At 42.5% G+C, this 16,473-nt stretch overlaps 1 protein-coding gene across 3 annotated transcripts in view; it reads left to right on the top strand.

The window, feature by feature from the left end:
* Window positions 1–5,377: 5,377 nt before the first annotated feature.
* Window positions 5,378–16,473, top strand: part of PARL (presenilin associated rhomboid like) — a 47,522-nt gene continuing 36,426 nt past the window's right edge. For 2 of the 3 annotated variants that reach the window (XR_007408081.1, XM_025451323.3), the window contains exons 1-3: window positions 5,378–5,551; window positions 15,049–15,244; window positions 15,917–16,057. Coding sequence is in view for 2 of the 3 variants with exons in the window: in XM_025451323.3 (XP_025307108.1) it covers window positions 5,427–5,551; window positions 15,049–15,244; window positions 15,917–16,057 (462 nt within the window). In the remaining variant the exon portion in view is untranslated. The remainder of the gene's footprint in view (window positions 5,552–15,048; window positions 15,245–15,916; window positions 16,058–16,473) is intronic. The other variant, XM_025451322.3, reaches the window with a different exon arrangement.

Genomic DNA, 16,473 nt, shown 5'->3' with positions numbered 1-16,473 from the left:
GTTATATAGGTTGACTATAAAGGGGATAGGAGGACAGCCCTGGTGGCTCAGTGGTTTAGCGCCGCCTTCAGCCCGGGGTGTGATCCTCAAGACCCGGGATCGAGTCCCATGTTGGGCTCCCTGCGTGGAGCCTGCTTCTGTCTCTGCCTCTCTCCTTCTCTCTCTGTGTCTCATGAATAAATAAATAAAATCTTTTAAAAAAAGGAGGGGGACATGAAAGAAATTTCTAGGGTGATGGAAATGTTCTGTATTATAACTGGTGATGGCTATACAACTGGATATGTTTGTCAAATTTCATGGAACTGGGCACCTGGGTGGCTCAGTGGTTGAGCATCTGCCTTCGGCTTGGGACGTGATCCTGGGGTCCCCAGATGGAGTTCCACATTGGGCTCCCTGGAGGGAGCTTGCTTCTCCTTCTGCCTATGTCTCTGCCTCTGTGTGTATGTGTCTCTCATGAATAAATAAATGAGATCTTTTTTAAAAATCATGGAACTATACATCTAAAAGGGTGAATTTTATTTTATATAAATCATATCTCAATAAATCTGACTTCTAAGAAAGGCATGTCTTTTTTTTTATATTTTATTTTTTTAAAGTAGACTCTGGACCCAACTCAAACTCACAGGGCTCAAACTTACAACCCCAAGATCCAGAGGTCACATGCTCTACCAATGGAACCAGCCAGGCGCCCCTAAGAAGGCATGTCTTACTATTCTCCTTTGAGTTATTTAAAAGATGCACGTTGGGCTCCCTGCAGGGAGCCTGCTTCTCCCTCTGCCTATGTCTCTGCCTCTCATTCTGCATCTCTCATGAATAAATAAATAAAATTTAAAAAATAAAATAAAATATGCACATGTGAGTGCACCAACATTTCAGTTAGTAGCATCTCAATCATTGCTGCTGCGCTGAGCTAGGAGAATCCCCATCAGAATTAAGGAAACTTGATGTATTAATTAGCCTCTGGCTTTTCTGCAGGCAAGCCTAGCCATTCCTCTAGACTTCATGAAATCCTGAAGCTCTCTCACAGCAACTCATTTTCTGTGTGGAACCACACCTATAACCTGGAGAATCCAGACTGGGATCCACTGAGCAAGTTGGGTCCCAGAAAGCAGCAGAAAGACTGGGGTTTTCTTGCCTGGGAGAGTCTCCCCCACCCCCTCCCCAAGTCTGGCACCTGTTTGTGGCCCAGGTAGGCCATAGGGTGGAGAAAACACAGCAGCCTTAATCCAACTGCTTTTTGCCTCCCTCCTAAAGCTTTTCTTTAGAAGTTCTCCCCCTGTTAGAGTCTCGCTGGTATAGTGAGAAATATATTTGGGTTTTGTGCCTAGCACAAACCCTTGGAATTATCCTAAGTGACAAGAGTGTCTTTTGTCATTCAGAAGAAGCCCTTTTGAGTTTACTCTAATGAGGTGATCTGGACAAAGTCAGAATGGGGCTGATCACCAGAAAGACCAAGAGTTTAAAGGATTGGAATTTTCAGCCCTACCTACCGGGCCTCTGGGAAGGGGGAAAGGAGGCTGTAGATTTGCTCTGTAAATATTTAAACTATGAGATTTGAAGAGTTTCCAGGTTAGTGAATACATCCATTTGTTGGGAACACCCCAGTTCCATAAGGACAGATGTTCCTATTCAGGAGACCCTTCCAGGTCTCACCTTGTGTACCTCTTTATCTGACTTTTTGTCTGTATCCTTTATAACATCTTGTATAATAAACTGGTAAATGTAAGTAAATGTTTCTCTAGAGGTTCTGTGAGCCACTCTAGCAAATTAATTGAACTCACCTAGAGAGTTGTGGAAACCTCTGATCTCTAGCCAGTGGGTCAGAAGCACAGGTAATGACCTGAACTTGTAACTGACATCTCAAGTGGGGGCATGGGGACAGTCTTGGGGGATTGAGCTCTTAACCTGTGGAATCTCACACTATCTACAGGTAGAAAGTTTCAGAACTGAGTTGATTCCTTGGTGGTTTTGAAAAATACACCTCAGAGCTTCTATCTAGAGCTTGCAACACCCTCTAACATCTACCCCTGCCATCTTCCAGTCTCCTGTCTTTCATCCTGCCTGGCTTCCTGCATGTTACTCCATTCAAAGGCCAACTCCTCCAGGAAACTTTCCCTCATATGGGCTTGGACTTTGGTTGAAATCCCAGTATTGCTCTGAATAGCTCAACTTTTATGTGCCTTGGTGTCCTCATCTGTCCAATGGGATGCCAATAGGAATTTTTCCCTTAGGATTGTTGTGTGGAAGGCTCAGCACAGAACCTGGCATATGATAAGTGCTCCATACATGTTGGTGGGAATCTCTTTCTCCCATACACCCATATAAGCACTTCGTACCTTTGTTTATGGCCATAAAATAAAAATGATGATGATGAGAGAAAGCCTTCCCCTGTGGATGGGCTTCTACGTTAGTTTCTAATTATTACCTCATAATAATAGGATGATAGCTACTGTGCATTGAGTATTAACCATGAGCAACTGGGTATTTGATACAAAGTCATTTAATTTTCAAAGTGACAAGGTAGATATTATTATCCTAATTTACAGGAATCAGAGTCAAAGTGTCAGAGTATCTGTAAGCCTCTAGCTGGCCCATGGCATTGCCACTGTGGGAACTGGAGAAAAAGGGGAACCCATGTAAAAATAATGCTCATGCTGCTTGTTTGTGCTGTGGGTAAGTCTTTTGTCTTTTTTTTTTTTTTTAATTTTTATTTATTTATGATAGTCACACAGAGAGAGAGAGAGAGAGGCAGGGACATAGGAAGAGGGAGAAGCAAGCTCCACGCAGGGAGCCCGATGTGGGATTCGATCCCGGGTCTCCAGGATCGCGCCCTGGGCCAAAGGCAAGCACCAAACCGCTGCGTCACCCAGGGGTCCCCAGTCTTTTGTCTTTGACTCAGGAGTCTCCTGTTTTCTGCCAGCAACCAAACTCATTAGCTTCTCAATAGGGTAAAATTAAGTTCCAGACTTGACACCTATGTCCTAGGCAAAGTGAATTTATTTTAGTTTCTCGAATAAGTCATGCCCTGAAAAACATCACAAATACTATTCTTTCTGCCTAGAACATTTCAGCCCTTCTCTTCTTTTGGTCACCCCCACCAGTTTCTGTAGGAAGCCTTTTCCCTTGCCTCCTGTTCCCCATCTGTCAATTGTAGTATTTTCCCCTCTTCTAAGCTCCCACAGAGCATTCTGTTTCCTGGCTCAAGCACTTCTCACAATGTGTTGTAATTGCCTGTTTATTTACTTGCCCCCCTCCCTCAGTAAAGCAGGATCTCTGTGAGGTCAGAGACATTGTCATCCAAAATACGCCCTTGGGACCCTTGGGACTGCTAGGTGGCTCAGGGGTTGAGCATCTGCCTTTGGCTCAGAGATTCTGGGGATTCTGGGATCGAATCTTTCTCTCTCCGTGTCTCTCATGAATAAAAAAATCTTTAAAAAAAATACACCCTAATACATTGCCTGGTATACAAAAAGTGCTTCATAAATATTTATGTGATGAATACAGTACAATTAGAGTGATACGCATAAAGTGGTAGTAAAAAAAAAGCATAAATGGAGGTCATTTAAATAAGAGTGGAGGTCTGGGAGAGGCCTTTAAAGAAATCAGAATATGTCACCCCAAAGTATGCCTCTTTGACATAAAAATTATTTTGAGTTGAAGGCAATTAAGCAGTAAATCCTAAAAGCAGGAAATGTCTCCTTTCCTAAAGACAGACTCTTAACAACCCAAAGACCAGAGGCCAGGCACCAGAGGATCTGCAAACAAACCTCGTTAAATTAATCCTTGTCTTTCTCATTAAGGAAGATAAGGACTACCTTGCTCTAGTTGGACTACCCCTAACCTGAACCTCACTGTCAATTCTTCACAAATTATTGTTTCTTTGCCTAACAGATATAAAACCTTCCTGTTCTGATCTTTTCTTCAGATCTTTGTTCTCTGGCCTTTCCACGTGAGTGTAAAAATAAAATAAAATTTGTATGCTTTATTAGGAGGCCTGGGTGGCTCCATCAGTCCAGCATCTGACTCTCGATTTTGGCTCAGGTCATGATCCCAGGGTCACATGATGGAGCCCCACATTGGGCTCTGTACTCAGTGGGGCACCTGCTGGAGATCCTTCTCTCCCTCTGCCCCTCCCCTGCTCTCTCTCTTTCAACTAACTTAAACAAATATGTGTATGCTTTTTCTCCTGTTAATCTTTGTCAGTGTGATTCTCAGACCTAGCTAGAAGCCCCCAAGACAGTTGAGGAAGACTTTCTCCTCCCCTACAGCCTCCTGGAAGAGAGGACAATTGAGGTTGGTCTGAAGGATGAGTCGGTTAGGTAGGTTCAGTAGGGAGAGAAGAGAAGGGCGTTTCAGACGGTGAGAACGGTTAACGTGAACATGGAAAAAGCAAGTGCCTTTAAGAAAACGGCCTATCCGGGCGGCTTGGGTGGCTCAGCGGTTTAGCGCCGCCTTCAGCCCAGGGTGTGATCCTGGAGACTCGGGTCGAGTCCCACGTCCAGTCCCACGTCGAGTCCCACGTCGGGCTCCCCGCATGGAGCCTGCTTCTCCCTCTGCCTGTGTCTCTGCCTCTCTCTCTGTGTCTCTCGTGAATAAATCAATAAAATCTTAAAAAAAAAAACCACAAAACCGGCCTATCCTGCAGAGCTGGCTGCAGCCGGGGTCAGAGGGTGGGTTGGAGTGACAGGAAACAAGGCTGCCTGCCAGGTAGGTAGGTGAGGGCTCAATCATGACGTTTGTATTTCATCTAGAATCCAGATTTTCATTTCAGATTTAGACTTTTGGTTAAAGATCAGACTTTTTGTAAAGATACATTTACACCCTCTTAAATGTCTCATACCATGAAGTGGCGAGGGGCACCTGGGCGGCTCAGTCTGTTAAAGCCCGTGGCAGTCCTGATTTAGGCTCAGGTCAGGATCCCAGGGTCCAGAAATCCGGGCCCAGGGAGGGGCTCTCTCTCTCCTTCTGCCCCCTCGCCCCCCTCCCCCCGCCATCCCCCACCGCAGGAAAAAAAAAGAAATAATGTAGGAACACGTGGGTTGCAATGATGGTTTCTTCACTCATTCCCTTCTGGGCCTCTGTAAGCCAGGGGTGACCGTATCCGCCTCAAGTGTTTAGTGGAGATTAAGTGCAGTAACCTGGGTAGAGGGCCTGATGGGCGGCATTACTCGGTAAACGCTGGCTTGCCCTTCTCTCTTTCCTCCCGACCACTCGGCCGCGCTGCCCCCACGTGCGCGCCCGGCCCCGCGGGGAGCTCGCCGCCCGCCCCCCACCGAGGCCTCGCGAGCTTCCGGCCTCCGCCGAGCCCGGCGTGGCGGCGCTCTAGGCTGCACACTCCGGCGCTCTATGGTTCTTCCTCCGCCCCGGAAGTGGTTCCGCCGCAAGAGTTGGTAAGGTCGGGCCATGGTGGGGCAGAGGTTGGGAAGATGGCGTGGCGTGGCTGGGCGCAGAGAGGCTGGGGCTGCGGCCCGGCGTGGGCTCAGCCGGCGGGCGGTCGCGGCTGCGAGGAGCTCACTGCGGCCCTGGCCCCGCCGCGACTGCTCGGACGCAGGTAATGACCGGGCTTCTTTCCCCTCAGACCCTCCGCTCCGGCCGAGCATCCTCGGGGGCGCAGGCCGCGCGGGCCTGCGGGGCTGCCTTCGCTCACCCCCGTCGTCACCCCTCCCTTCCTCTCCATGCATCCCGCTTTGCCCTCTCGCCAGCCCTCGCTTCTCGCCGTGCCAGCGTGCGCCGAGCCGGGGTGCCCGTGACCGACCGCGGCGCAGCTTCCCGTGAGCCCGCGCCGTCTGCCCCTCTCCCAACGGGAAGGACGTGAGGAGAAGGGAGCTTAGTCTCTGAGGGCTAATTGCGTGCCACGCCTCATAATCCCGCGAAGAAGGTATTAGACCCACTTTTTTTTTTTTTTTTTTAAGTAAAGCCGTTACACAGATGGGAGAATAGCAGAACTGACTCTATCCGTCTTTATAAACCTGTGTTCTACAAGTTACTTTAAAAAAAAAATTTATTTATTCATGAGACACACACACACACACACGCAGAGGGGGAAGCAGGCCCCATGCAGGGAGCCCGACGCGGGACTCGATCCAGGGTCTCCAGGATCATGCCCTGGGCCACCCGGGCTGCCCTACAAGCTAACAACTTCTTTACTGTTTAGAGAACTAAGGGAAGACGGAGTCCATGGGCATTTGCTTTGCCTTCTGCTAAGTCTTAGGAGAGGCTTCTCTGTTGAAGAATGGAGACCATGGAATATTTGGTTTCCAGATGACTTGGAAAGAAAACTACAATATTGGTTTTCCCAAGTAGAAGCTGCATGAAGAGTATACTCAGTATTTGCTGCTTTTTGTTGTTGTTGTTGATTCAATTTTGAATTAAGAGAAGAAAAAAAAAATCGGCTGTCCGAGATTTTGATGTGGTTCGATTCGAAATTTGTTCCAGTTGTTTAATCTCGAGTTCGAACCTTCCCAGTCCCTGAGTTGGTTCCAGATGCCTGGAATCCCATCTGATGGTAGAGCAAGTTAAGGTAGAGTGTTGAACAGAGTGGTCAGCCAGTGGCAAGTGAAGGCTCAAACGTGGTGGAGTTTTTGCCTGATTTTAAGAATCACCTGGAATGTTTGTAGACTTTTCCCAGGCCCCCTCCCAGTTCTATCAACTCAGAAATTGTTGTGGGGGTGAGGGAGTGGAAAAACCTGTAATTCTTGGCAAGCACTCCCAAGTGAATTAGGGATTTGTGAAAACTTGCATACATTGTAGCTTAACCTCCTGACACATCTTAACATTGGAACTTCAGGCACTAACCTTAAACTCCTGGGGAGATGGAGAATCCCATCTGGAGGTTAGGTGGAGGTGGTGACAGATTTCAGTGGTCCAGATTCCATAATTTCTTCCAAATCCTGTGAAAATTGCATGGTTTGGGGGTGGGAGGAGCAAAAATGAGTATCACTATTAGGAAGCAACAGGTGTGTTAATATTAAAAATAAGTATTAAGAAGGGAAAGCAAAGGAAAAATACCTTGATTAATGAAGAGCTTCTGGTAAAAATTGGAAACCATTTGAAAAAAACAAATGAAAGTGTGATGTGAAAGGTTAGCATCTATTTTTTTTAAGTTTGCCTTTTATTTGCAAAGTTTGAAAATGACATTTTTTATGGTTGCATAGAAAAATGTGCATTTCAAGAGAATGTAGGTAAGCCTGAAATAGATATGGCGGCTCACCTCTGGAAATAAGCACTTAAATAGGAAGAAGGAGTTACCTTCTATGTAGCTTTATCTGCTCTGCTTTGACTTCCTGTGGTTCTAAGATTAGTATACAGACTATAGTTAGAGGTAAGGTTAAAAAGCAGAGTTCTGGGCCCAATCCTTGTCATTCTGATGTGATAGACCTGAAGCATGGCTGGAAATTTGCAGTACAAGTAATGATAGAAGAGTTCTGTAAACTATGGAAGGCCCAATGCAGCCCACCTGGTAAAAATGATTTTTATGTTTTTAAAGGGTTGCAAAGCAAAACAATATGTGACAAATGTGTTCTTCATAAAAACTAAAATATTTGCTATCTGTCCCTTTACAGAAAAAGAAAATCTCAGGCTCTTCAGAAGCTTTACCATTATCAAATTTCTGGCAGCACTTCTAAGAAATGGTTTAGGCTTGAAAGAAGCCTGCACAATTTCAGTTGTATGGAACTATCCAAGAGAGTAGTTGGTTGTTCAGCTACTTTCTCTGTTTAATTTATCATCTATTGACTCAAGATGGGTTTTAAGAGAATAATTTTGTCATGAAAGTGTTTATGTAGAATTCCTCCTCCCCTAAATACGTTTAATTTCTTTTTAAGTGTAATGAATCTATTGGTTGTATGCTTAGACACATGTTGTCTTCATTTGAACATTAGGCCATTTCTACTCAATTTATTCATGAAAATCTGTAGTAACAGACATTAGTGCTGACTCGTACATATATCTAAGTTGCATTGTTAAAAACAGTTCACAAGACTGTTTTCACTCATTAAGCCAAGTAATTCATAGATACGACTTTTCCTATTTATTTATTTTTTTTTTTTTAATTTTTATTTATTTATGATAGTCACACAGAGAGAGAGAGAGAGGCAGAGACACAGGCAGAGGGAGAAGCAGGCTCCATGCACCGGGAGCCTGATGTGGGATTCGATCCCGGGTCTCCAGGATCACGCCCTGGGCCAAAGGCAGGCGCCAAACCACTGCGCCACCCAGGGATCCCTATTTATTTATTTTTTAAAAGATTTTATTTATTCATGTGAGACAGAGCGAGAGAGAGGCAGAAACATAAGCAGAGAGAGAAGCAGGCTCCAGGCAGGGAGCCCGATGTGGGACTCGATCCCAGGGATTCCAGGACCATGCCCTGGGCCAAAGGCAGGCGCTCAACCACTGAGCCACCCAGGCATCCCGACTTTTCCTATTTAAAAGTTACGGGATCATGTTAAACAGAACTATAGGGGGATCCCTGGGTGGCTCAGTGTTTTGGCATGGAGCCTGCTTCTCCCTCTGCCTGTGTCTCTGCCTCTCTCTTGCTCTCTCTCTATGTCTATCATGAATAAATAAGTAAAATCTTAAAGAAAAAAAACAGAACTATAACAATCATATGGCTAGTAGAAATGGGTATTTATGAGATCTTCCGACTTTAAGTACATTACTGCTCTTACAAATGACTGGTTATTGGAGGAAGGACCAGAGCAGCAGAGCTAAAAGGCAGGCCTGTTTTCATGAGTTAGTATATGCCTCTAGTGGCCCTCTCCTCCCTTTCTACTCTCTGCTCACACCATCCATTTTATCATATTGTTTCTCTTTGTTTTCTGAACCTTTTTCAGGTAAGTGATTTATTCATTTATTTTTCTCCCTTTTGTACTGATATGAATGAGAGCTAAAGAACCTAAGCTTGTAAATATGATCTCAAACATTTTGCAGTTAGAAACGTTTATGATGCTTTATCCTTGTTTTTGCATTTTAAGAAATTTAAAACAAAAGCTCCTTACGAACATAATGTACCTTTCCTACAATGTGTGATGAAGTACTTGATCTAAAAATATTTTTGTACTAACAGAGGAAACCCAACTCTAACCAACCTAAGTAATTAGGGGAATTTATTGGCTTACGTGGTTAAGTCTAGAAGTAGGACTGGCTTCTAATGTGGCAAGATTCAGTATTTCAGATTGTCACCAGGATTCCATTTTTCTCCATGGGTTGGCTCTGCTTCCTAAACGTTGGCCTTACTCTTGGCGTGCTCTCCTTGTTGTAAGATGGCTGTCAGTAGTAGCTCTTGGGGCTATATACTCTTAGGTTCACATCCAGCAGAAAAAGTTCTCCAGGGATGCCTGGGTGGCTCAGCGGCTGAGCGTCTGCCTTTGGCTCAGGACATGATCCTGGGGTTCTGGTGTTGAGTCCTGCATTGGGCTCCCTGCATGGGGCCTGCTTCTCCCTCTGCCTGTGTTGTGTCTCTGTCTCTCTTTCTCTTTCTCTCATGAATAAACAAAATCTTAAAAAAAAAAAAAAAAAAGTTTTCCAGTATTACAAACAAAATCTTGAAATTCACTGGACTAGATTTGCCTGATTTGGGATACGTGTCCATTTTTGAACCCCTCGAAATTGGCAGGAGTAGGGGCTCTCTAGGTTGGTTTAAGCCAGTCAGGAGCTGGTGCGCCTCTCCCAACCAAATGGCTGGAAATTCCAGTGTACTGTTAGAACAGGGGGAAAGGACTTAGATGCTGGGAGTCAGCGAGAAACGTTCCCTGCTGTCAGATCTAGTGAAACTTTTGTGTTTAAATTCTTTGTTATAAGTCCAAATTTTTGTTAGTCCTAGTCAGATAGGATTACCCTGTAAATAACCATTCTAATTGAAGTGGAAGTTTTGTTAGGAATTAGGTTCTTTTTTTTTTTTAAGATTTTATTTATTTTTTCATGAGAGACAGAGAGGGAGAGGCAGAGACATAGGCAGAGGGAGAAGCAGGCTCCATGCAGGGAGCCTGACATGGGACTCGATCCCGGGTCTTCAGGATCACGCCCTGGACTGAAGGTGGCGCTAAACCGCTGAGCCACCGGGGCTGCCCAGGAATTAGGTTCTAGCTCCATTGTAAGTGGTTCATGAACTAGCAGTTTAGGCCTCGTCTAGGATAGGGGTGGCAAACTTATTTTGTGAAAGGCCAGGTAGAAAATGACAGGGTTGCATATGGTTTCTGTCACATACTCTTTCTTTTCCTTTAAATAACTCTTTAAAAAATTTAAAAACACTCTTAGCTGAAGGGCCAAATCCATCCTCCAAGCTGAAGTTTGTCAGTTTGTGAGCTTGTTTAGAAATGTAGAATCTCCTATTTTTTCCGCCTCACACTTAACTAATTTGGAATCTGATATTAACAAGACACCCAGGTGATTTGTATCGATACTAAAGTTTTCCCCAAATCTGTGGTAGATCAACCCTGGGAAATAAAGTTTTTAGCTTTCCAGCTCCTGCGGCATATAAATATGTGCCGGATAATAGGAATAGGTGTTCAGTGAACCAGTTTTAGTTCTATTGAACAAGTCTTTTTTTTAAGATTTTATTATTATAGAGCATGCACACAAGCCAGGAGGAGAGGGAGATGGAGAGGAAGAAGCAGACTCCCTGCTGAGCAGGGAGCCACCTGCGGTCTGAATCTCAGGATCCTGGGATCATGACCAGAGCTAAAGGCAGATGCTTAACCAACTGTGCCACCCAGGCACCACTGTTGAACAAGTTCTGTATGTCCAATTATAATTCCCAATATGTATATACTTAAAAAAAAAAGATTTTATTTATTCCTGAGAGACCCAGGCAGAGACATAGGCAGAGGGAGAAGCAGGCTCCCTGCAGGGAGCCCAATGCCTGAGTCAGTCCCAGGACCCCGGGACCACACCCTGAGCCTAAGGCAGCAGCTAAACCACTGAGCCACCCACATGTCCCTGTATATACTCTTTTCATATGTATATATTCTTAATATATATATTCTGCATCTGACCTTAACCCTGGGACCAACTTGTGTAACATATTCTCAGTGTCCTTGGCCCCATGCTTATTTTTTTTTTATAAATTTATTTTTTTATTGGTGTTCAATTTGCCAACATATAGAATAACACCCAGTGCTCATCCCATCAAGTGCCCCCCTCAGTGCCCGTCACCCAGTCACCCCCACCCCCCGCCCACCTCCCCTTCTATCACCCCTAGTTCGTTTCCCAGAGTTAGGAGTCTCTCATGTTCTGTCTCCCTTTCTGATATTTCCCACTCATTTTTTCTCCTTTCCCCTTTATTCCCTTCCACCATCCCACGCTTATTTCTAAGGTAAATATTATTCAAGGCAAAAGGTCTGGCTTTGCTTAAAGTTAGGTTCCGAAACTGGTGTATTTGTGTTTCTTTTCAAACGTGCACTTCAGAATTTTTGTTTTTGTTTTTTTAAGATTCTGTTTATTCATAAGAGACACAGAGAGAGGCAGAAACCTAGAGGGAGAAGCAGGCTCCCTGTGGGAGGGAGCATGATGCAGGACTCTGATCCAAGGACCTCAGGGATCACAACCTGAGCCAAAGGCAGATGCTCAACCACTGAGCCACCCAGGTGCCCTGCACTTCAGAATTTTAAATGAGTTGATAAGCTATAGAAGTAATCTTTTATTAGAATCGATTGAGTTTGTGTCTTCTAGTGTTACACTATTGGAAACATAAAGGAGTCTCATCCTTCACATTTCTTGGTCTAATAAGAAAAAAATGCTAGAAAACAACACTTGGTTACAACTTGTGGTCTTTATTTTATTTAACTTTTTTTTAACTTGTGGTCTTTAAAGGGAACATACTCTTGTTACTTTATGTCACACCTTTGTCTTTTGACCCGAAGTGGTGGTACTTTATTTACCAGCCATGCTCTATGTTACTTTTAATTATTTAATAAAAATTATATCCCCTCCCCCAAAATAAATAAAAAATCCAAATGCAAGGGATTAACATTTGCCACTTTAAAGGTGTTATCAGTTAGGAATGCATTTGGCTGTAAGTAAATTTGCTGTTTAAATAAATGAGGGGATGAGTAGTTAGCATAAGATGATGGAGGTCAGTGGCTGCTCTCTGCTCAGTAGCTCAAAAATCCCAAGGTTAGTATTTTAATCCCTTGGCCTTTCTCTTGGCATTCAAGATGACTGCCCCAACTCTAGGCATTACAGCCTTATTCAAGGCAAAAATGAAGGGGGGAGGGTTATGGTAATGACACTAATGATATGTCCATTGTTATAGAGAAACAAATGTTCCCAAGAGGCACGTAAAAATTCTTAAGTCTCTCATTTTCTGAGAACTCTAATATGGCTACCCTGTGCCATAATGAAGGCTGGAAAAGTGAAGGTACTTATCTTTTCTAGCCTCTGCAGAAAAAGGCAATAGAAAAAGAAATAGATTTGGGATTAGCTGTTTAATGGTATTTGCTAAAGGATATTCATGATACTGGTAACAGGGCTATGAAGGAAGTTCAGAGCCATTCAAAGCAGCATTGCTTTGTTTGAATAAGTGCATTGCTTTTCCAAATAGATTTCCTCAAAAGGAATAGCACTTATTTGGAAGTATAAATTATGAATTATTAAAGGTTTCAAGGCAAATTCCTTTATCATCATCACCCATCCTCACCATGTGACTTCTGAGAAGTTGAACTGTGGAGTGGACTCAGTGTTGAAGAAAGAGCATACTAGGCAAGTAATAGTAATAATAGTTGCTATGCCATTTTTCTGAGTTTCAATTTTTTCCAGATCTCTACACTATCTGGGTATCCTACAGTTGCTAACAATACTTTATTTTGTGTAAGTATTAAGTGTATAGCCCATGGATTCTGACAAATGTATATACCTGTGGAACCATCACCTAAAGATAAACATTGTTTTGCTCAACAATGTTTTTGAGTTTTATCCATGGTGTGTAATCAGTAGTTTGTTTTTTGCTAAGTAGTGCTCCATTGTATGAATATACAACAGTTTGTCCTTTCCCTTTTTGATAGGAATTGAAGTTCTGGTTTTTTAGCTATTAGAATAGAGCTGCTGTGACGACAAGCATTTGAAAGACTGCCCAAGATGGAATTCTTCATCTCTTATCTTCCAAGTTCCTATTTTGGTCCCCCTGATTTCCCTTGTCCTGGTGAATAGTATCACCTTCCTTTCAGTTATTCAAAATAGAACGATCATTCTTGACGCCCTTCTTTCTTCTAATAATTATTCATCTTTTCTTTATTAGGGGCTGATCTTGGTGATAGAGATACAGTGAATACAAAAGTAATTGTCTAGTTGTGGTACAGGCAATAACTCTCACATAAGCAAAAGAGTCTATACAGGATGCTTTAGGACTCTAGGAGTACAAAGGAGACACCCACCCTGGTTAATGAATGATTCCTGGAGGATGAGATAGATGAACTGAATTTTGAGGGGCACAAGAGTGTTTTAACAAAGGGATGTATCAGAACAAGGGAGTAGCATTGCTGAGTTTGATGGGAGGATGAAAAATTATTGTGGAGTTTAAAGCAGGGGAATGATACTACATTTGTGTTTAATAAAATGAAGATGAATTGCAGTGGGGCAATATTGGAAGTAATGAGGTATGGGCATTCCTCAAGTAATGAGGAAATAGGGCATTCTAGGTCAGAAGAGATGAGCTAGGAGTTGTATTGGAACTCAAGAGAGATTTTTGGTCCTCTGAGAAGGCATTTGGGAACTATTGAATGAGGAAAAGTGATTTAAGAACAACATATAAGTTAAAATGTTTGAAGTTAAGTAAATTGTTGCTGTACTACAGGCATGAAGTGAGGGATTAGGAGTGAATTTTTTTTTTTATTTGACAGAGTTGGTTTTTAATTGGATGGTAAAAAATAAAGGAGAAAACACCAAAATGACATTTAGATTTTTAACTTCAGCGATTGAGAGAGCTGTGGTTTCTCTGAAAGTCTTTCTCAGAAAGACTGAGGAAGTCAGAAAATGGAACTGTTTGTAGAGGAGGAGTTTCTTATTGAATATATTGGTTTTAAAATAATTAAGAGCATATCCAAATCAAATTCAGTATACAGATGGAAATACAAGACCGCAAGATTGAAATTAGGACTAAGAAAATATATTTAGAAGTCATCACTGGCCACAGAAATACATTTATTCAGCTAAAATGTTGGAAGGCCTGTCTGATTTCTGCTTTCAAGGAGCTTTGAGTCTAGGAGGATGGTATATTTAGAGTACAATGAGAACAAACAGGAAAGGGCCTCTACTTTGTCTACTTAAGGAAATTTTACAAAAGAAAAAATTCTTCATGAATTTATATGGGTTGAGTTTGAAAGAAGAGCATGTAAAGGAACTATTGGAGACTTTGAATGTATCTATCACTAAGGGATAGGAAGAATGGGGAGAAGCCATCAAGAAAGTGAATTTGAAGAAAAGGAATGAGATCTTACAGGAACTGGGTAGGGCTGGTAAGTATGGTCAGTAGTGTCAATGTTTTGAGGTCAAGCTATGAGGACTCAAAACAACAAAACCCTTTATAAAACACTTGGCAGGTGTCCCCAGAGCTGAGTGAAATAAATAAGTAGAGAAGTAGGGAAAATCCATCAACTTAGAATGATCAGTATTTCTATAAAAGAAAGCAATTATTTGAATTTGGAGTGACTTTGAGGATAATCCTTATATTTAAATGTTTGTCCTAGAAATTGAACAAACTTCAAACAAAATAACAAAGCCATTCTGTGCAAATTCACACTGACAAGTTGGAGTTCTCCAGCTTTTTCCCAGACTCCGAACTGTGTGTGGAGGAGGGAGACAAATAATTTTGCTGATTGATAACACAAGTTAACAGCCCAGACAAATTCACTTTAAAGTTGCTATGGTTTGTGTGTGTCTGTCCCCTTTTCTAGAAGGGCACAGTTCAGTATTTTGACTTAGAACCTTAGCTGGAAGTAGGAATGTTGGCTTCTTTGGGGCTATGGAAGGAGAGCAGATGCAGGCCGAGGGTGAGGGTCATGGAGGTTGATGTTTGCAAAATGCAGCTGTTGCTAATCTCTCATTTTCCCCTTAAAGGTTTGACTTTTTTATTCAGCAAAAATGTGGATTCAGAAAAGCACCCAGGAAGGTTGAACCCCGAAGATCAGACACAGGAACAAGTGGTGAAGCATACAAAAGAAGTGCTTTGATTCCTCCTGTAGAAGAAACAGTCTTTTATCCTTCTCCCTATCCTATAAGGACCCTTGTGAAGCCCTTGTTTTTTACTGTTGGGGTAAGTGCTCATGTCACCAGGAGTTATTTATCTTGCTGCTGCTGTAGTAAGGAAGTATATTTGTCTTATTTGGGCTTCCTTAAAGACAAGTAGAAGGGGATTTAAAGGATCTGGGTATCTGGGGAGTCATGAGTTATTTTGGGAAAACATGAATTTAACAATTGCTATTGTTACTATTTTTTAGGGAGCTCATATGCATGCGTGGGGGGGAGGGGCAGAGGAAGAGAGAAAGAATCTTAAGCAGCCTCAATGCCCATTGGGGGCTCATGAGGCTCTGTCTCATGACCCTGAAATCGTGACCTGAGCTGAAATCAAAGACACTTAACCAACTGAGCAAGCCAGGTGCTCCTAATAATTGCTATTAGAATCTGGTTCACTTCTGTATGCCCTGCAGAAGAAACTTATGGCTCTCTTATTTGGGATAACATTTTATGTGGTATTTTGAATTTTATTTGAAAATTTCTAGCTGTAAGCAGGCCCCAGGGTACAGTAAAGTTAATAAAATGGGGAGAACAGTTAAATATTCTTTTCACCTAATTAAGTTTCACTATGCCAGATGTTTCTGTTCCTTCTGTTGATTTTGCAAGAAGCAATGAAAATGAAATATTGTTCTTAGATCTTTGTATTGATCTTTTTTTCTTTTGAATTTATTTTGTGATATGTTTTATATAGTTTACAGGCTGTGCATTTGGATCGGCTGCTATTTGGCAGTATGAATCACTGAAATCCAGAGTCCAGAGTTATTTTGATGGTATAAAAGCTGATTGGTTGGATAGCATAAGACCACAAAAGGAAGGAGACTTCAGAAAGGAGGTAAACATGGCTTTCTTTGTTCTACTTGATCACAAGTTTAGAAGTCTGGTTATTTGTTAAGTGTTTTTAATGATGATAACATTTACATCAGGGGATACGAAGTTATTGAACTTAGTATTCGTCTTTAGGGTCATTTCATTGCAATATCAGTGCTTTTTTATATGTCTGGCAGTAATGTACTTGACGGTATTCTAGGAGGTTTGTCCCTCTACCCACATGTATCAAAAATCACTGGATAGTTGCTAAAAATTAATGGGCTGGGGTTTCAGCTCTACCAAAGTTTAAGGGCTACTGTTTTGCATTACCTGCTGAATTGTTTTAGAGTAGGTAGTAGAATCGCCGGCATTTTTTTCAAAGCATCTATGCCTTAGGTGTAGAGATATTATGTGGATTTTATTTTATTTATTTATTAAGAT

The sequence above is a fragment of the Canis lupus genome, chromosome 34, assembly GCF_003254725.2.
Source record: "Canis lupus dingo isolate Sandy chromosome 34, ASM325472v2, whole genome shotgun sequence".
NCBI classification, from domain to species: Eukaryota; Metazoa; Chordata; class Mammalia; order Carnivora; family Canidae; genus Canis; species Canis lupus.
The sequence above is the reverse complement of the archived record's forward strand: the minus strand, read 5'-3'. Positions and strand labels throughout refer to the sequence as shown.